Source organism: Aulostomus chinensis, chromosome 3, assembly GCF_037954235.1.
Source record: "Aulostomus chinensis isolate RoL2024-O1b breed Wild chromosome 3, RoL_Achi_v1.0, whole genome shotgun sequence".
In the NCBI taxonomy this organism is placed as follows: domain Eukaryota; kingdom Metazoa; phylum Chordata; class Actinopteri; order Syngnathiformes; family Aulostomidae; genus Aulostomus; species Aulostomus chinensis.
The window spans coordinates 18,858,102-18,878,768 of NC_141322.1; the positions used below are offsets into that span (position 1 = coordinate 18,858,102).

At 42.1% G+C, this 20,667-nt stretch overlaps 1 protein-coding gene across 3 annotated transcripts; it reads left to right on the forward strand.

Annotated features, from left to right (window-relative positions):
• The first annotated feature begins 6,656 nt into the window (after positions 1-6,656).
• Positions 6,657-18,886, forward strand: LOC147268052 (sodium-dependent neutral amino acid transporter SLC6A17-like). 3 transcript variants are annotated; one of them, XM_086199295.1, is made up of 12 exons: positions 6,657-6,891; positions 9,421-9,863; positions 13,263-13,420; positions 13,978-14,104; positions 14,917-15,098; positions 15,173-15,283; positions 15,363-15,604; positions 15,778-15,970; positions 16,040-16,232; positions 17,236-17,395; positions 17,501-17,663; positions 18,213-18,886. In XM_086199295.1, exons 2-12 carry the CDS (start codon positions 9,581-9,583, stop codon positions 18,609-18,611), a joined length of 2,211 nt encoding a protein of 736 aa, XP_086055421.1. In that variant the 5' UTR covers positions 6,657-6,891; positions 9,421-9,580; the 3' UTR covers positions 18,612-18,886. The 3 variants fall into 3 exon arrangements, with proteins under 3 accessions (XP_086055421.1, XP_086055424.1, XP_086055423.1); XM_086199298.1 differs by having other exon boundaries at positions 9,573-9,863; XM_086199297.1 differs by lacking the exon at positions 6,657-6,891 and adding an exon at positions 7,265-7,558.
• The last annotated feature ends 1,781 nt before the right edge of the window (positions 18,887-20,667 follow it).

A 20,667-nucleotide genomic window follows, 5' to 3' on the forward strand; every position in this document is an offset into this window, starting at 1 on the left:
TACATATATACACATATGTGTGTACATATATACACATATATATGTACATATATACGCATATGTGTGTACATATATACGCATATGTGTGTACATATATACGCATATGTGTGTACATATATACGCATATGTGTGTACATATATACACATATGTGTGTACATATATACACATATGTGTGTACATATATACACATATGTGTGTACATATATACGCATATGTGTGTACATATATACACATATATGTACATATATGAGCATATGTGTGTACATATATACGCATATGTGTGTACATATATACGCATATGTGTGTACATATATACGCATATGTGTGTACATATATACGCATATGTGTGTACATATATACACATGTGTGTACATATATACACATGTGTGTACATATATACACATGTGTGTACATATATACACATGTGTGTACATATATACACATGTGTGTACATATATACACATATGTGTGTACATATATACACATGTGTGTACATATATACGCATATGTGTGTACATATATACGCATATGTGTGTACATATATACGCATATGTGTGTACATATATACGCATATATATGTACACACGTGTATATATGTACACGTGTGTATATACACAAATATGTGTACATATATACACGTGTATATATACACACGTGTATATATACACACGTGTACATATACACATATGTGTATATACACACATATGTGTATATACACACATATGTGTACATATATACACATATGTGTACATATACACGTGTGTATATACACACATATGTACATATATACACGTGTGTACATATATACACACGTGTACATATACACACGTGTACATATACACATATGTGTACATATACACATATGTGTACATATACACATATGTGTGTACATACACATGTGTGTACATACACATATGTGTGTACATATACATATGTGTGTACATATACATATGTGTGTATGTATGTATATATATATATATATATATATATATACACATACATATATACACGTGTGTGTGTATATATGTATGGGAATATATATTTATATGTGCATAGATAGATATATGTGTGTATATATATATGTGTACACGTACATATATACGTGTGCATATATGTATGTGTATATATAGATATATGTATATGTAGAAGTGCAAATACAAATGTGCAATTATTGCAAAACAAGAAGTTAAAGTGTTTTTCAAATTTATAAATAAAAACGAGACATAAAAACTTCTCAATACATGAAACTCTTTTAAAGCAAAATGTTCCATAAAGCAAAGATTTCCCCAAAAGAGGAGAGATGCTGCTATTTAAATTCATAATTCATGTACGTGACATCTTGTCTGGACTGACTGCAGTTCTGGGATCTGTTAAGCTGTTAAATTCAGGATTGTTCAAAAACAGATGTGTCTTCAGCAGCTGGATTTCTACCCGCCAGCCTGTTCGGGAGTGACGCATTCTCACCACCAGGGGGCAGAGACGATCCTCCTACCAACCAGTTCAACTGTAGTACAGAGGAACTTAGAGTACTGTGTAATGACAAATACGTTGAAATAAATCAGGTTTTGATCATATCTACAGATCCCAGTGTGCTGTTCATTTCCATATCAAAATGTCATAATATTGATTATTTTGTCTCAACTCACCTATGGTCACATGGTGATCTGCGCTTTGGACTATTATGCTTGTGTATAAAAATGAATAAATGTGTGACAAGAGTCTAATGGTGCGAAAATGTGACGAAAAGCGTTACTGTGAATACTCTTCGCTGATCCGAGTCATCACCCACAAAGCGTGTAGTGTCTTTGTGGGTGTGAGCAGTTATTTGTGGATGTGTAGGCTTCATTATTATTATCGACGGGGTTAAAAATGCCGAGGCGTGTATGTAGGGCGCTCCCACACGCAGGATTACAGCCTGCAGCACAGCGGAAAGAGAGGTGGTCCTGCAGGTTTTCAGCTGTGTTGCTTTGTAGTTCTGTAATATCTCATCTGCACACAAAGTCCTACACAAACACACACACAGAGTTCTTATTTTTCTGTTTAATATGGAACAAAGTGTTTTCTTAAAAGTCTGATTATATCTTGTTTTTGTTGTTGTTGTTGTTGTTGTTTTTCCAGCTCAAAATTACTCTAATCTTTTGCTCTAAATCTATCATTTCCAAAGTGAGAAGACCGGCTCGAAGCTTACTAATAAACAAACAAACAAAAAAAGAATTAAAATTCTCAAATTTGTTGGTTTGGAATTATCATTAAATGCCTCACGTGGATATTAGTGAGTGTTTTGTCAGCAGCATCAACAGTCAGAGTTGTGTTTACAGCTTTGGCTGGGCCGTTTTCATAAACCGGGTCCTGTGTTGCTGTGTTGTTCTTGCGTTTGGCTGCTCTGAATCATTTTTAAATCACCGTAGAGTAACTCTGACCTTATTACTCTCTGACTCAATCTTGTTGTATCAACCAATACTTACCAAAAAAAAGTATCCTTTGCTGCAGTGGTATTTTAAAAGGATTATGTTGCCTAAAAAAAGAAAAAAAAATGGGGACAGGAGCTTTGCCCTCAACCGTGTGAGCCGGACTGGCCCCTCTTTGAGAGACCATCTGGTGAAGTTCTTCTACAGAGGGTCACATGTTCCTGGGGCAGGCCCAGCAGTGAGGCAGTAATCCTCATGAAGGGAGGATTTGTTACAGGGTTATTTCACTGCATTAGTTTCATATAGGTGTACCCAATAAATTGACAGTGGAGAATATTAAATATAAACTCGTTGTAATCTTAGGATCAGGAGTGATAATCTTGCTTGTAATGGATATTGGTATTCAGAAGAGTACACTTCTAATTCATTGGTGGAAATATGAAAGATCCGCCATACTGGAACAGACAGGCGACTCATCTCCAAAAACAGAATGGCGGGGTGTTGGTTAATGAGCTGTCAAATTCGAAGGATTAGCGAGGGGGAAAAAAAAACCGACAAAATACAGGTTTTAATGAGTTTCTATTTTGGTGCGTCTCACTGAGGTGAACAGCAGGCGCCGACCCGCTGAACTCTGGCTTTCATGTCTGACAGATGCTCAGTAACAGATATGTTTGTACATTTTTGTTTGCCAAAAAAATAAATAAATCCAGCCTTCACCTGAGTAACCTGAACCTACATACACATTCATGATGAATTTCCCATCATGCAACAGGAAAAACAGATGATTGAAATGAGAACTTTCTGCTGAGTATTACGACACTCAGCTACTGCATCTGTTTATATTAGAATTTGACACTCGCCATATTCATGTGGAGAAACGTTGCAGTGTGTGTTTGTGTGTGTCTGTCACATGCAGGCGTGACCCACTTTCTCCTATTCTGCACACCTGCACACACCTGCACACCCTCAATCTGGGAAAGAAAACACTGGTGTGACACCTATGAGGAGGTAGATCATGTAAAAAAGACAATACTCCCAGTTTATTTTTTCCATCCTCGACAACATTTCTGAATATGACTCATTGGTGGCGGAGCTGAAGTGTTTCTGTATGATGCTGATCACAGTGACAATCTAATAATATCTGCATCCATCACAGAGCCGTGCACATGGGCCGAAGAAAGTAGGCTCCATTGCTCTACTATTCAGTCACATCCGTCTCAAGTGTTCAGTTTCTTGTTTTAAGTGAGGATCATGATGTTTGTAGTTCTTCTAATAATGGACCAGGTACCACAGAGCCCACAGTGCCGGCTTGAGGCTTTTTTTAGGAGCAGGGAGTGACCCAGACTAGGGGGAGAAACAGGAGGGAGGGAGGAATATAAATGAGACTGGAGTAAAGGAAAAGTACTGGGCGGATGTGGTGGTGCAGATGCAGAATACATGAAAGCACGTGAGAAGAAGCGGGCCTGCAAACCAGTGAGAGGAGACGTTGTGATGTCAGAGGGGACTGAAGGTGAACAGCATAAAGGAGTAGAAAGAAAGGATGCTGACGTCAACAAGCAGAGATACAGTAGGAACAAGGGAGGGTATGTGAAGGAAAGAGGAGGGACAGAGTCGACGGTGCTGAGGTCCACAGAAAAGAAAGGGATGCCGCACGTCGATCCGTGACATCAAAAAGTGTGAACTCACATACATGTGTCACGCGCTCACAAAGACGGTTGCCACTGCTGCATCACTGGTAGGGGTGGTAGTTTGCGTCGTTTTTAGCTCAAATCAACGTGTTTGTTGATTCCTGAGCTGGATAAAGAAAATATAGATTATTAAACTTGTCCACAAATATGGCATAGATTAGCACAGACATCCACCAGTGTCAAACTACGACTCCTATTGACTTAAATGATGTTTCCTGTCATGCTCAAATTGCCAGTGTTTGGCGGGGAAAGATCACCGCAGATCAGGAGAAATTAATGGACTGATTTATTCAAATTGGTGTTATAACAGTGCAGTTTCCCCACCTAGCTTGGACCGAGTGCTAAGACCACAGAAAATAAACTTCCTGTATTTCATATTTTTCCTGTCCACACTAGCAGACAAGTGGAATGAGATGCTGAGAGTGTACGTAACAGTAACTTGTGTAAGTGCGGTTATGGGAGTCCATGCTTTCTGACGCTGTTCTTTCATTTAAAGAAGTTTACATTTTCATACGTATGTATTGCTCTTGCTGTTAATCATTAATGTTAATTAATTAATTTAGTCGGAGGGGGATTGTTGAAGCTGTTTGCTTAAGATAAGATAAGGTAAGATAAGCTTTTATTCGTCCCTCAGTGGGGAAATTGTCACTGTTACAACAGCAGGAAACAAGTAGCAGCAGAAAGAGTACAAGAGCAATAGTAGCAGAAACTATGATAAACTACAATAAGCTATAATACACTATAATAAACTACAATCAACTACAATAAACACTAGCAGCAAATGCAGCAACTAGTGCTATTCAAAGCAGGTGAGTAGCTGCAGGCAAACGCACGCTGGTAACAAGAAAAGGAGCGACAGAAATGGCAAGGATGCAAAAAGTACACGTGACACTGAACTTTATTGATGTAAACCAAATTGAACCCTCACTTTTTCTTCTGTAAGTTTTTTTTTTTGCAGGTGCTGGTTGTGGGACCTCACCTAAGCTCTAGAAAAAAGGAAAGTTTAAATGAGGAATGAGATGAAGAGTTGAACAAAGCTATAGCTCAGCCAACCCCAACCAGACCATTTGGTCATTTGCTAACTAGAGAGGGCAGCAGCACCGTGGTGACATCCGTCCCACAGGCCCACAGGGCTGCTGATAAAAGCCCCAAAAAAATGATCTGAGTCACCCAGAGCCGTCCAGTTAGCATCTGTCCTGGGAACCCTTACTCCCAGTGTAGAGGAAGGGTACAAAGCTTTCTCCTAAACTGATATTTCGAGACTTTTCTGGGCTGTTTTGAAATCGTTTCAGTCTCAGCATCACGTTCATGTCAAAGATTTCTAATCAGACATGATCTCAAATGAGGTGACAAAATATGCTGGATATTAAAAACAGTGTAAAAACATAAAAGGTGGATATTTCTGAGCCAATTTACTTTACCGAAATGTACTTGGAGAGCTGAGACATACAGAAAATGATATCAAAACTAAGCGTGTCACCTACAGTATGTCATAGACACCGAAATTTATGCAACCAAACAGAGGATGAATAACTTGTATTTCTCCAAGTGATGCAGTCACAGGCATGCAGAGAGGACACAAAGTCTGTCATATGACCCTGAGGTTGCCGTGGTAACGGTTCCCAGTAGTCAGCTCAAAGAAGGTGTTTGAAAAGTGTCACCAAACAATGACCGATAGTGGAAATAACAGATGGGACCACAAGCTTGTCTCAGTTGAGTGGCGAAGCTTCGCACATACAGGGAATTCTGTAGAGGTCGTATTCTGGTTTCAGGGGTCAGTTCAAACAGTTTGCCTGCTTGCTAAATGGGATTTTATGCATCTTTTAGTCATTGTTTTTGAAGCTGAGGAGGAGGAGGAATATCATTCAGCAAGTGTGAGGATCCATCTGATTAAGACAACCAAGGAGTCGGACGTGGAAATCCATAAGGTCACAATGAAAAATGGCCACTTAGTATTATCCTCCTCCTCTCTCGCTGCTGTTAAAGAGTATTCTGGTGGCTGGTGCATGATTTATGCTCCTCTGGAAGGCTGCGTGTGCTGCAGGCGCGTCCAATATCTCTGTAGAAAACGACCACCAAACGTACACAAGTTTGACCAGGAAGATTAATCCATTTATGTCATCCATGTTCAGACATATCAACAAACCCCACATGGATTCTCCCTTCTACAAGACTAACATAACGCATCTTGATCGCTTACTTTCAGTACAATGACCCTTTCTCCCTTCAACGGCAATATTCACTTATTTATTCATCATTATTAATTCATTACTATAAAATTAGGTACATCTGCGTTTTTATCTGAGATTTCAAACCCTATTTAGACTTTAAATATAAAGTTTACACGCTAAATGAGCCCAGAATGCTATCCTCACGTGCATTTACAGACTTGATCAAGTATGACGTCAGACACTCACGTCTTCAGGTAGGAGTGGATAACCTTGACAAATCCGCGCCCCTTTTCCCTCCCCCCCCCCCACCCACCCCACCCCGTCCTACCTTCTGCATCCTTTTTTTTCCATACAAAGATGATGATGATGATGATGATGCGCGGAAGAGTCCAACACCAACAAGTGACTTGCAGCTGATCATTTGTGATTTGTTGACACTGAGCGGCACGCTGCTGCGCGTCACGGCGCGTCTCAGTGGCGGCGCGTCCCGGACTCTCCACCCTACATGTGATGCTTCGTCCTCCAGCGTCCTGCGAGCGCTCCGTCAGTCACACACCGACACTGAAGCCGTGCTTCTCTCCGGATAGTCTGACAGCTGCGGTCAAACTGGACCTGAATACACGGTGAGTCTTCTCCTATCAGCATCGTTTAAACACGCAACTGGAAGAGTTTGAATTGCTTTTGACAGACCAGATCAGCGTGTGTATATGTGTGTGTGTGTGTGTGTATATATATATATATATATATATATATACACACACACACACATATATATGTATATGTATATATATATATGTGTGTGTGTGTGTGTGTGTGTGTGTAAATATATATAAATAACTATATATATATTTTATATATTATATATATATATAATTATATATAAATTGTGGTTCTCACGGACATAGTGGAATGATGTGGAGACCTTGATAGGGTTTTTAAAAGTCGGTGCATGACTCATGATGGAGCAGCAAAGTAAATATCAGGCTATCAGAGGCAGCAGCAGATGTGTCAGCTGCTGTTCGCTCACACTCATCTGAGCTCCTGAGCTGTTCACAACCTGAAGCTGTTCATTCATTCATTTTGCAGATAAAAGATGTTTCCAGTGTACTTTTCCACCCAGACAGAAAACTGCAGTTAGCCAGACAGCCTTAGTAAGCAAATGTTATTGAAACTGATGCTTCATAGCTGCTCATAGTGTCTGGTTTTTATAGTTTGATAACTGATGAAGGACTTATTTGGTTTCTACTAAAACAAAGCAATCACACATCGATGTATGAATAACTGGAGCTGGTAAGTCTATTGTTTTTAACTCAAATTACATGCTGTATTGTGTTCCCAAGCCTCCTCCTGCAGCCGTAAATAGAAACATACTTATGATCTCCTATCATAACAGTCCTTATTTTTCTGTTTTTCACCTTTAAGTGTGATGTTTGTTGCTCTGGTCTGCACGAGAGAATTTTACAGACCTGTTCCATGTTGAATTGTGCAATAATGAAAATGTGAGCTTGCTGGGGATGGTAAGAATAATAACTATATGATTAATGTAGTGCATTTTTTAAGCGCTAAGAGTTATTGGTGTTATTGTGCATGCGTTGTCCTGCGAAGTGTTGGTTGCAACATGTCGATGTATCATGGGATGGCAGAAGAAAGCGGCTTCATTCATCCCTGATGTTTTTTACACCTTACAGATGACATTTTGTTGCATTATCTCGTGACTGCTCTGCTACAGAGAACAGTTTTCATATCTTCCAGGATGTTTTGTTGTAATAAAGGTGATGTCCCTGTTTTAAAGGACCTTTAAAAAGCAAAAAAGGGAATCGATCATCACCAGGTGATTTTTGGTTTTATTTTCAACCGCACTGTTCAGTTGTGAAACAAAAATCTTCGAAGCTTGAAGCTCCTCTTGCTTGTTCAACTTGTTCCACAATCGTCCTCTTTGGCCTCATCATTTAAGGTCATCTGAACTGTGTGTGGTAGGTTCCAACAGGATTATTTGTTATTTTCATTTCTCAGTGCTGGCTGGATTCTGCAGCCTCTGATTGATATTATGTGTCTTGTGCACTCTAGTGTGGGATTGAATGACAAGACAGAAAGCAGCGGTAGGGGGGCTTTACGGTTAATGCACACGGGATTATGAAGACTTGTGAATGGCTGTGGATTATTGCATCATAGGCTCATCTTGACATGCAGCAGCAGAGTCGTGTGTACACAGGAGGAAATCCGTTGTGGGATTTAAAAAAAAAATGAACAGCAGCATTAAAAACAAATCTTGAGGCACAATTTGTGAGTTAAATTGAGGATGTTTGTAGCTTCCGTGTCACCATCAAAGTTGGGAGTTTATGTTAAGTTCCGTGAGGTTTTTTTTGTTGCCTTAGCGTCGTCACACGTGAGGTGAAGAGCAGCATCTTCATTTAACAGGAAATCAACAGTCACAAAGAATCCACTTTTATTTAGCATTTCTGGCTTCCAGAGTCGTCTTTATTGCCCGGTAATTGTTCCAGTTTAGCATTTATTGGGAAACTAGTCTCTTATTATGGTGGAAAGACTTACTCAATAAGTAATGAGGCTACATGGAGACTTGTGATGCGGCTCAGCAGAGCACATGAGGGCTGATCATCCAAAGCATCACTTCCTCTGTAGCGTTTGGGATGAACCAACCACTCCCTGAAAGAGGGGTGAGGGTGGATGCTGCTGCAAGGCTTCAGGGGATTAGGGGATTTACAGTGGGAAAAAAACCTTCACTAAAGTTAAGCTTGCAGAGCAGGGAAATTAAATAGAACAATTTGCAGGATTGGGAATTGTTTAGAAGCAAAAAAGTAAATCCAACCTTCGTTCAGTTTTGGTTGAAAAAAGACAGGTGAAGATAATACAGGTGGGACAAATAGTCTCCTGTGTCTCTGATGACATCTTCAGGAGGTTTGAGTTGCAATCCAGCATTTTAATAAATGGAGAAATAATTTAGTTAGCAACTGCATTCTTCAGCCAGGAAAAGGAAGCTTTAGATGAATCTTCATCACTTGTCAAGACCACTTTCTTAAATTAAAAATGTCTGTGGGGTTATGGGTCCAACAATAGAACATCGTGGCGTTTTCATTTTTCGATGATGTCCTTGAAACATCCCGTTTGACCCTTTTTTGTCTTTTCTAATGCAGGACAGCGGTCCAGACCTGCGATCCAGCTGTCAAGTCATCAGCATCTCCCCTGTAGCCACATCCACCATCTCCTCTCCAATCTCTCTTCTTTCTGTACCCGCCAGTCTCACTTTCTCTGTCCACCCCCACCCCCCCCCCCTCCCCACCCTCAGCCTCCCCGATGCCTAAGAACAGCAAAGTGACCCAGCGCGAGCAAAGCCATGAGCACGTCACGGAGTCGGTGGCCGACCTGCTCGCGCATGAGGAGCCGCTCGACTACAAGAGCAGCTCCCTGAACGTTGGCGGGACAGCAGGGAAGAAAGTGCCACAGATAGAGGTGCCTGAAAATGATGGACGCCCTGCCTGGAACAGCAAACTGCAGTATATCCTGGCCCAGGTGGGCTTCTCTGTGGGCCTGGGGAACGTGTGGCGCTTCCCTTACCTGTGCCAGAAGAATGGAGGAGGTGAGTCTGAGGCAGTTGTACTATATTTACTGCATACTTTTACTTCAAACCTTTCGCTCCATGCCACATTCAAAGAAAAGAGTTAGAAAGCCTAGTAAGATAAATTCTGAATGATTAAGACATTTGTCATGTTTCAATTATTCCAAGTAAAACAATCACTGTAAAAATCTGTTGTAATCCATGTGCATTGATGTGATTTTCCTCAAAATTAAATGATCAGAGTGAGTGAGTGAGTAAAACTGCAAACATGAGTAAACAAAACAAAAGGATGCTTTCAAATAGGACGGCTTTTTCTCTAACTACATTTAAATCAGGTATTATTCAGTTCTACTAATACAGCAGGTTACAGCGTGTATTATTATAGCATTTTAACAGCCTTGCCTCCACTAAAGACAACATCTTGAGAGTGTATTAAATAAAAACAAAACCCAAATCAATCAATAAATTGAATGATCTATCACTTAATGTTAGTATTACATGAGTTTAATTTGAATCATTTCATGATCATACCATGTTGTCATTTTACGCAAAATGTTGCCGACATTAACTATTCAAAGCTAAAAAATGCCATAAAAAACTGAATCAACTTGTTTTAATGTATCGACATTCTAGTTGATCATGTGAGTTTATCCTTTTCTTTCAACAAGGAATAAAAAATGTGAACAAACTAAAAAATTCGTATAAATTTGGTGATGTGCACGTTAAGCTCGTAGGCCTTCTCGATCTGATTCAAGTGAAGTCGAAATGTTTCATCTGATTTGAACACTTTTTTTTAGGTCAACATCTGCTCAGTTTTCTGTGTGTCAGTCGAAAATTAATACGTCTCGTAGCCGTTCACCTTTAATATATCAGTGACCACACGACAATCACGACGCTTCAGTGGGTGCGGAGAGAGCAGCTGCGTCGTGCTTAAAAACAGCTCGACTAAATTTAGCCGCGCTATTGATTCCGACTGCCAGCAGGGCAGGTCAGGCTCAGCTGATACTCCGATAAACAGAACCGGGTTCAATAAATAATTCATGTCATTGTTTAGAGCAGAGGATTATTTTTGTCTGGGCTGGATGTAATTGGAGGCGTAGCCCTGGTGAAACACGCCTGGTTGTAGCACATCATCAGACATGCTATTGTGTTCACAGCCTGATTTACTGCATGTAGGCAGGATGAGCCCACAGTAAACTCTCTACCAGGCCGCTCCAGACGCCATTTTTCACTCCGTAATTGGTTGTCCTGCAGCCAATTACAGACGCATTAAAGGTCTGTTATCACCGAGTGCGCTCCTCACTATTTTCTCTCCTTCACTGAACCTGTCTCCTCTCCCTTCCTTCTCCATGATTCATTTTATGTTCATCACTCCGTCATGCATCATATCTATCGGCAGGCTGTAACTGGGCTCCTGGGCCATTATTTAGTAGCCCGTCAGGTGTCTAGGTCTTTGCATTTGTTTGTTTGATGGTGTGTGAGTTTTGACAACATAATCTACATCAATTTGACCTTTTTAAGGTTCAGTGAGTTCTCAATGGCTCTGTGTGAGGTGGAGAAGTAGCATCATCTGATAGGTTTCCTGACAATGAGATTAAGCCGGATAATTTGCTTCAACTCTTGGCTTTTGGAAGCTTCTGGACAGTTGCCCTGTGGCCCGTATGGCTAATCGAACCCTGAATATCAGTGGCTTCAGTCAGAGATGGAAACTTTGGTATGAAACTTGGACTTGAGTCACGCTTAACATGGGACTTGAGACTTGCAGATCCATTTGTGTCATTTGTGTTTTAGGTAAAACAAAAGAAATGTAACTTGTTTTGTCCAAAACGAAGTATCAACCACTTGATCAGAAATGATCGGAACAGTTCAGTCTCTCAGTACTATGAAAGAAAGATTAGCGAACATGTTAGCATTAGTAACTTTAGCTCCGCTGCATCAGCTATACCCTAGCTTGCTACTAGCTTGGTGGAACATTAACTTGATTAGATTGGAGTTTGCTGAATATTTAAAAAGATTATTTTAATGATGGCATTTCCATGGTGACAATGGTTCGTCCATGATTTTGTGCCACCACCTGCTGGCTAATGTTAAAGTGACAGAAAAACAGAATTGGAAGAATATTGGGGGGATGGACCTGCATGAGATGCTGTGCAGTGGTCTGCACTGTGGCCTCACAGCAAGAAGGTTCCAGGTTCGAGTCCCAGCTCCAGCACAGGATCTTTCTGTGTGGAGTCTCCATGTTCTCCCTGTTCCTGTGTGGGTTCTCTCTGGTACTCCAGCTTCCTCCCACAGTCCAAAGACATCAAGAGGGGACGAGGCTGATTGATACTCTAAACCAGGGGTGGGCAATCATGTGCCATGGAGAGCCGTGTGTATGAAGGTTTTCCTTCCAACCAAACACTTTAACAGGTGATTCCACTGATTAACACTCTTCTGTGGCTGAAGGTGTGTTAATCAGTGAAATCACCTTTTAAAGTGTTTGGTTGGAAGGAAAACCTTCATACACACGGCTCTCCATGGCACATGATTGCCCACCCCTGCTCTAAACTGACCGTAGGTGTGACTGTGAGTGTGAATGGTTGTCTGTCTCTATGTGTTGGCCCTGCGATGGACTGGTGACCTGTCCAGGGTGAACCCCGCCTCTCGCCCGTAGCCACATGGATAGGCTCCAGCCCCCCCCCCCTCAACCCTTAATAGGAACAAGCGGAAGAAAATGGATGGATGGATGGATGGAACTGCATGAGCGATCTGATCTTTTCAGTGTCTCTGAACACCTCGCCTCATTTAATCTCACTCTCCTCTGTGTTCCAACTGTCTTCAGCCTTTCACCTCCCCTCTTCCCTCTGCCTCATCACTGCGCCCATCGTGTGTGTGTGTGTGTGTGTGTGTGTGTGTGTGTGTGTGTGTGTGTGTGTGTGTGTGTGTGTGTGTGTGTGTAATTCCTACTTTTGGTGTATTAATAGTAGTTCATGTTCGCTGGCTGTAAGTCTTTATATCCCGGATTTTGACTCACCATTTTTCACATGAAACACTGCTGCATCCTGATGATGTCTCGCAGGATTAAGCTGCATCGGGCCAAATTTAGATTTCCATCAAAATTAAAATGACATTCAAAGACTATTTGTCAATGGAGTCTGACATTAATGAGGAGATTCATGAGGGGAGGGGAGAGCAAACACATCTCACTGAATCACAGTATCACAGTTACACTGATAATGTTAACATTAACGCGGCACGAAACTCTGTTTACATCTGTCACACTATTAAAGGAGACTGATATTTTTGGATGAAGGCCGACTAATCCCTGAAAAAAAACTGTTTTATCTAGAGACTGAAATAACATTCTTTAATTCAGCACCAGACAAGGAAATGTTATATTTCTGGATAAGCGCTCTATAAACAAGTCTCAATGTTTTCCAGGTGCTTATCTGGTTCCTTATTTCATCCTCCTCCTCATCATTGGCATCCCGCTCTTCTTCCTGGAACTGGCGGTGGGTCAGAAGATCCGGCGTGGGAGTATCGGGGTGTGGAACTACGTCTGTCCACGTCTTGGCGGGATAGGGGTGTCTAGTCTGATGGTAAAAGAATTATTTAATCGGCAGCAAATGGAGAGAGAACTGTTGTGTGTTTGTTGTATTCTTGTAAGAATGACGGAGGTTATAAACTGCGAATGTCTGCTGAACTTCCATCGGTTTAAAGGAAAGTAAAGAAGTCGCTGCTCCATCTGTGTGATGTCTGCAGGTTCCAACTCCTCTCTGCCCTTTAACTATGAATGAAGTATGTTTTTGGATCCCTTGTGTATGTGAATATTTATAATGTAAAGGCCATGAAACCGATACAGGAATAAGCAGGATGGAGTTACAGGAACATCTCCAGTAGGTTGCCACAACAACCTGCCTCGGCCTCGCTTCAGTTTATGGAGAGAGAAAGAGAGCCGTCTTCAGAGCTGCTCGGCTGGCACAGAAGTAGCTATAAATATCTCTCCGGCCATCTCTGTTAAAAAGAGAGCACTTCAATTATTCATGCTTTCTTCAACCTTATTTAGTGTCTGAATGTCCTGGCTGGCAAGACTGACAGCGACATGGATCAACACAAATCATCCTTATTTGTCATATTCATCTTTTTATCTATCCAGGTGTGTGGCTTTGTGGGACTCTACTACAATGTGATCATCGGCTGGAGCATTTTCTACTTCTTCCAGTCCTTCCAGTATCCTCTGCCATGGAGCGACTGCCCCATCAGGAAGAACGGGACACTTGCCAGTGAGTGACACGAGGCAGTAATAGAGGAGCGTTTATCTTCAGGCAGTTTTACATTCATTACTAAACCAAACAAATTCAAGTGGTCCCTCTCTTCCCTCCACTAGATCCACATAAAACCACAGAAACAAATGGACCCCCCCCCCCCCCGGGGCCTTTAATAACACAGACAAGTGTGTGTCTTTTACTAAAATTTGACCCATTAAATATCATTTCATTAAATATTCATCGAATATGAAGAGTGCAACATTTTCAGGGTCATATGAAAAAATATCCATTTGTGTCTTTGTAGCTGTGTGAGCAGCTCCAGTCGACATCCACAAACAAAATCTGCCATTGCTTCCTCATAAAACTGTGTTAGAATCATCCAGATTAAGAACTTCTGGAGTTTATGCAATTACAAGAGATAAGAACATAACTCGGAAGCAACAAAGACTCATTCAGCATATGTATGAGTCAGCAAGGCTGAGCCAGAGAGACGATGCGCTGAAGCCATCATCATATTTATTTCAATAAATAATAATTTAATGAAGGTCTCTCTGTGCATCAGAGGGTGCTGATATGTGTGTGTGTGTGTGTGTGTGTGTGTGTGTGTAAAATTGATTAATCTGCACTGACAGTAGCTGAGAATTGAGACCGAAGGTTATGAAGTGTGTGTGCGTGTGTGTGTGTGTGTGTGTGTGTGCGTGCGTGTGTGTGTGCGTGTGCTGCTTCAACTGTGACACTGAGAGGTGTAAAGATTCCCCGTCTCATCCTACTCATCATCACCAAACCTAATCTTAATCTTCCACTTTCCCTCTGCTGACACTGTCCAGTTGTGGAGCCGGAGTGTGAGAAAAGCTCGGCTACTACCTACTTCTGGTACCGTCAGACTCTGAACACCACCAGCACCATTGCCGAGAGCGGCGGCCTCAACATCAAGATGACCCTGTCTCTGCTGGTGGCCTGGATCATCGTCTGCCTCGCCGTGATTAAAGGAATCGCCTCATCTGGGAAGGTAGTGAAGAAGACATGACACAAGTGTGATGGTCGCTGGTTTCTCTTTCATAATCAAACTCTCCATCTTCACAGGTGATGTACTTCAGCTCACTTTTCCCGTACGGGGTGCTGTTCTGTTTCCTGGTCCGAGGTTTAATGCTGAAGGGATCCATAGACGGCATCTCTCACATGTTCACTCCTAAAGTGAGATTGATTTCTTGACTCTTAATACCAAATAATCAAGTTTCACAAACTGATGAGTCATTCTCTTCGCTTCTCACAGCTGGAGAAGATGCTGGAGCCGCAGGTGTGGAGGGAGGCAGCCACCCAGGTCTTCTTCGCTCTGGGTCTGGGCTTCGGAGGAGTCATCGCCTTCTCCAGTTACAACAAGATAGATAACAACTGCCACTTTGACGCAGTACTCGTCTCTTTCATTAACTTTCTCACCTCCATTCTGGCGACGCTGGTGGTGTTTGCTGTGCTGGGCTTCAAGGCCAACATCATGAATGAAAAATGTGTCGTAGAGTAAGTTCAGCACTTCTCTCTCCACGTGGGTGGAGTAGTGTGCAGGATACAGAGGGATCTTTTGGCAGAAATTGGTGATATCATGAAAAGTGTGATGTGAAATTTTTGAAAGATGAAGAACATGTTTATTCAAGGTTGGCATGTTTGCTCAGAATGTCTTTTCATGCCTGTAGCAACGCTGAGAAGATCCTGGGATACCTCAACTCTAATGTGCTGAGTCATGATCTAATCCCACCACATGTCAACTTCTCCCACCTCACCACGTCAGACTACGCTGAGATGTACGGGGTCATCAAGACGGTGAAAGAGGGCAGCTTCTCCCAGCTGGGTCTGGACCCGTGCATCCTGGAGGATGAGCTCAACAAGGTGAGGCTGCGGACGGAGCACCTGTCTGTCTGTGACTCTCTTTGACTCTGACTGTCTGTCCATCTGCAGGCTGTGCAGGGCACCGGTCTGGCCTTCATCGCATTCACGGAGGCCATGACACATTTTCCTGGGTCTCCATTCTGGTCGGTCATGTTCTTCTTCATGCTCATCAACCTCGGTCTGGGCAGCATGATCGGTACCATGACGGGCATCACCACACCCGTCCTGGATACCTACAAGGTCCAGAAGGAGCTCTTCACAGGTAAACCACGTGCAGCAGTAGCAGTAAAAGTCACATGTGCACAAATCGCAAGTCATGTCAAGTTCGTGTCATGAGTCAAGTCATGTGACATTCTGGTGATCTGCTTCAGTCCCCTGATAGACTTTTGCATTAACAATTGGCGATTTGAAATCTGACGAAGCACATTAGCTTTCAAGCTAACATTAGCTAAGATTTGACCAGCCAAAACGATAGCTGAGATAACGTCCCTTCCTCTTCTTTGGGAGTGTTGCAATAGAGTCGCAGTTACTGCTTTTGGAACTGTAAACGTCTTCTTAAAATCATCATGGACAACATAATCCTTGAAAAATGTACTTATTATTGACTAGAGGTCTCCAAGATTCCATGCTGCCCCCTGCTGGTCTGTTGCATCCTACTTGGTTGCCAGGTTTGCATCAGCTGTTCAGGTAAAGGTTTCACACCATGGTGAGCTAGGGTGAGATAATCTGAGCACACATGAAATAACTGTAGAAATACACAACAAACAACACCACTGCAAATATAGAGGACTGTAACCCACAATTTGTCCCAACTTTTACGTGAAGAAACTCCAGTAATGGTGTTCTGTCCTATTTTCTTAAAAGTCCTGATTCAAAAACAGAACATCCTCGATATGTTGTAAAATGCAAATATTTAATGAAAAAGGCGAGTCAAAATCATTTTAGACCTGTCTACCTGCCATGTTTAGACCTGTCTCGTATCAGAGTCGAGTCCCAAGTCATGAATGTCCAGTCAAAGTCAAGTCTGTCATCAGTGGTAGTACAATAAGTTTCAAGACCTCAATTTTGGGATTCAAGTCGAGTCGCCTCCTTTGTTGTCCAGTTTTAGAAGGTGAAATTGACTCAGCACTTAAAAAGTATTCGCATGATTAGGAATGTGCTGCTTTCAGTTATTGTACTGATGCCAAAACACAAACAGGATATTTAAACTGTTTTACTCTCCATCACTGACTCCATGGAATGTCTTGTCCTCCCTGTGTTCTCAGTGTGTTGCTGCATCGTGGCTTTCCTGTGCGGTCTGCTCTTTGTTCAGCGCTCAGGGAATTACTTTGTCACCATGTTTGATGATTATTCTGCTGGGCTGCCCCTCACCGTGGTGGTCATCCTGGAAAATGTGTCTGTCGCGTGGATTTATGGCACTAAAAGGTACAACCATCTGCAGATGAGTGTAGGTAGGTGAGTGTGGGATTGTTTACAGAGACGTGATCCTCACTCTGCTACTCACGATGGCTGCTGCTCCGTCTCTGCCAGGTTCTTTCAAGACCTGGAGGACATGTTGGGTTTCCGACCGAATAGGCTCTACTTCTACCTGTGGAAGTACGTCTCGCCCATCTGTCTGATTGTCCTCATCTCTGCTACCGTCATCGAGATGGCCATCAGTCCACCAGGGTACAACGCCTGGGTCCAAGACCTGGTCAGTCACTCAGAGAGCTTCTTGTTTTTTTGCTTTTAGGGGTTTATATTTAAAGATTTCTATACTGCAGTGACCTGACCCTGAGAGCTCAAAACACTGGACCTTCACAAAATACATGCTAAATAATACATTTTGACAATCATAATGTTTGAAAAATAAAACCAAAAACAATTTCTTCTAACAGAGAGCCGAATTCTGGTCAGAAATGAGAACGTTTAAAAAAAAAAAAATCTTATCCAGACATATTCATCACTTTGAATGTCCACTGGAGACTCTTCCATGATGTAATATTTGTGGCTTCTTTGCAAACCGCTGCTGGTGCATTGCCAAATTGATTATTTTTAAATGGAGTTGCAGTGTGTTGAGCCCTCAGGGCCATCGTACAAGTCAAACAAACAGTTGTGATTTTGGATGATGACCAGTTGACCTATTAGTCCCTTTTCCTTCTGAGACTGACCTGTTTTGACATCTGCATGCACAAATATCCTTACCCGTGTCCACCACTGCACAACATAATCTACTCACTAAACCCTCCGTTGGGGTCTGCAGGCGCAGGAACGCTTCCAGAGCTACCCTCCCTGGGCGCTAGTCATGTGCTTCGCTCTCATCGTTGTGGCCATGCTTCCTCTCCCCATCGTCTTCATCGCTCGTCACTTCCACCTGATGTCAGACGGCTCAAATAAGCTGTCCGTCTCCTACCGTAAAAGCATGATGAAGGACATATCCAACCTGGAGGAGCAGGACGAGGCAAGGTTCATCCTCGGTGCCAAACCCGGGGACGCACCATCATCAGTGCCGGCACGCAAAGCTTATCTAGCTCCTGGAGGGACCAAACCGCTGGACCCCAACTCTCTGTCTCCGAACAGCTGCTACGGTACAAGCTACCAGAATGCTGCCATCAGCCCCACGACGCCGACCACACCTACCACACCTGAGTCTGACTCTTGACTGCTGTCCTACCCCCCCAACTCCCCTACCCCGACATCCACTAACACATCCAAACTAGATGTAGCTGACAACCACTGGAGAAGGTGTCCAAAATGTGTTCATGTCTCCCAGCCTGGACCAGATCTACGTTAGTATCTAGTCTGTAGTCACAACCACCAGATTTATGTGCTCAAGATGACGTTCTGTGATCTGTTTTTCTTTGCCTTAGTGTAAGGGTCCTCAACACACACACACACACACACACACACACACACACACACACATACATACACACATCCTCATCAAGTATAACGTGTGTCCCTGTGAGCGCAGTGCAGAAGATCTGAATGTAGTGAAACTTTGACAGGATTCTTAGTGGCATTTAAGAATGTGAGTTTCACCAATGGGAGGTTTCAGACACGTGTGTGCAGGGTAGCACAGGCTCATACCGTAATAACACACTCATTCATGCAATGCACCTTTGTTCTGCAGGTCTGAACATGAAAACACTTCCCACCATGTAGATTTGCTTTCACAGGGCTCTCTTGTCTTGTAAACTATGCTAAAGGCTGCTTTTAAAACATATTTATGTTGCGTCCTCTCCCTCCTGCTGTGTATGATATCTTCTTGTTCATTCTGTAAAAAGTAATGTGCTGTAGCATAATGTAGTTTGTGTTAGTCTCGTCATCTGTTTCAGTTTCTACACCAAAGAATTAGAAGCACACATATAGATAAAGATATATAGATATAGATATATACAGCGAAACACTTGAAATTTCCATATTTAGTTGAGGCAAGTCAGATTCCTCGTTGACAGAAAGCACAGCTGCTCCATTTGAATTTGAAATGGCAAACATGAATTCCTTGCTACAAAAGTTAGAAAGACATTTTTCAGGTTTATTACGCACAAGCTAATTCGTGACCTGCGCGTTATACGCGTGTTCGTCGAAACGTCTGCGCACACAACAACCGAGCGATTGAAGCACAAACCCAAATGCACAAACTGTGTTAACTGTAAACAAAAAATATGGCAACACAAAACAGTTGGGAAAAGTAATGAAATATTAAACACACGCACAAACCAAAACACTACACCGATATTTGTGGAATAACTAACCTTAAAATATTGCAGCTGCCAGTTACATGAAGTTGGCTTTTCACTTCTGTCAATACTGGTAGTGAGATTGTCTACAAGTTCAACCTCAGCACATTTAAAATGATGTTTCACCCAGAACGTTGTTTTTTTTTTTTTAAATCAGTAACTCACTGTTTAATGTCTTGAATTCCTCAAGAAGTTTTGTCTCCCTACCGAGTCCCTCATCGTCCAGTAAACTGCACGTCTTCTTTATCCAGCCATTTGCTAGTCAATCAACAAACATTTAATGGTTTGAAGTTAAAAACTACCTCACTTAAACAGCTGAGGTTCTACCCCCCCCCCCCTCCCCCCCATGGCGCAAGCACCACCACCCATGGGATTTTTTCACCTTTGTTTGTGCATTCGTTTGAAACTCCGCCCCTCAGCTTGCTTATTGGCCAGACTCCACTACCAGGTGTTTACGTGGTTAAGCATAAGCTGGGAGGCGGGATTTCAACAGCGTGCTGAAGGGTGCAGCAGCCAAACTGCTTTAGTTTGTTGTTGTTTTTTTAGTTCAAATCAAACCTGTGGACATTTTAGACTTGGACTGTACCAGATCATGCATTTGAGAGTTTGTAAAGTGATGTTTTGTGTAGTTTTGCCGTTGTTCATCTTCACTCTCCGTTAGCTTCAAGCAGCAAGTATGAGGCTAATGTTTTCTGAATGGTGGATTCACCAAGATGTCATGGGGAACAAAAGAAAACAACATAATGAATGAATATGAATAACGAATTCAAGATATCGAACAGCAAATACTTGATAAACAAATTTTACATTTTGGGTGAAGTATCACTTTAAGTTCCTGTTATATGTAAGAGGATACCTTTATTTATTTTTTTAATCACAACATTTGAAGCCATGGTGTTAAGGGTTATATTTATAGGACTACATATATTTATATTCAAGTATACTTGCGTGTATGTACTGTAGATGTGATGAATA

Excerpts from the sequence above, each read along its gene's own strand:
- LOC147268052 (XM_086199295.1), top strand. The coding sequence starts at position 9,581 with ATGCCTAAGAACAGCAAAGTGACCCAGCGCGAGCAAAGCCATGAGCAC. Across the intron at positions 9,864-13,262 it reads GTGCCAGAAGAATGGAGGAG|GTGCTTATCTGGTTCCTTAT; the intron begins GTGAGTCTGAGG and ends AATGTTTTCCAG. Across the intron at positions 15,099-15,172 it reads GAATCGCCTCATCTGGGAAG|GTGATGTACTTCAGCTCACT; the intron begins GTAGTGAAGAAG and ends CCATCTTCACAG.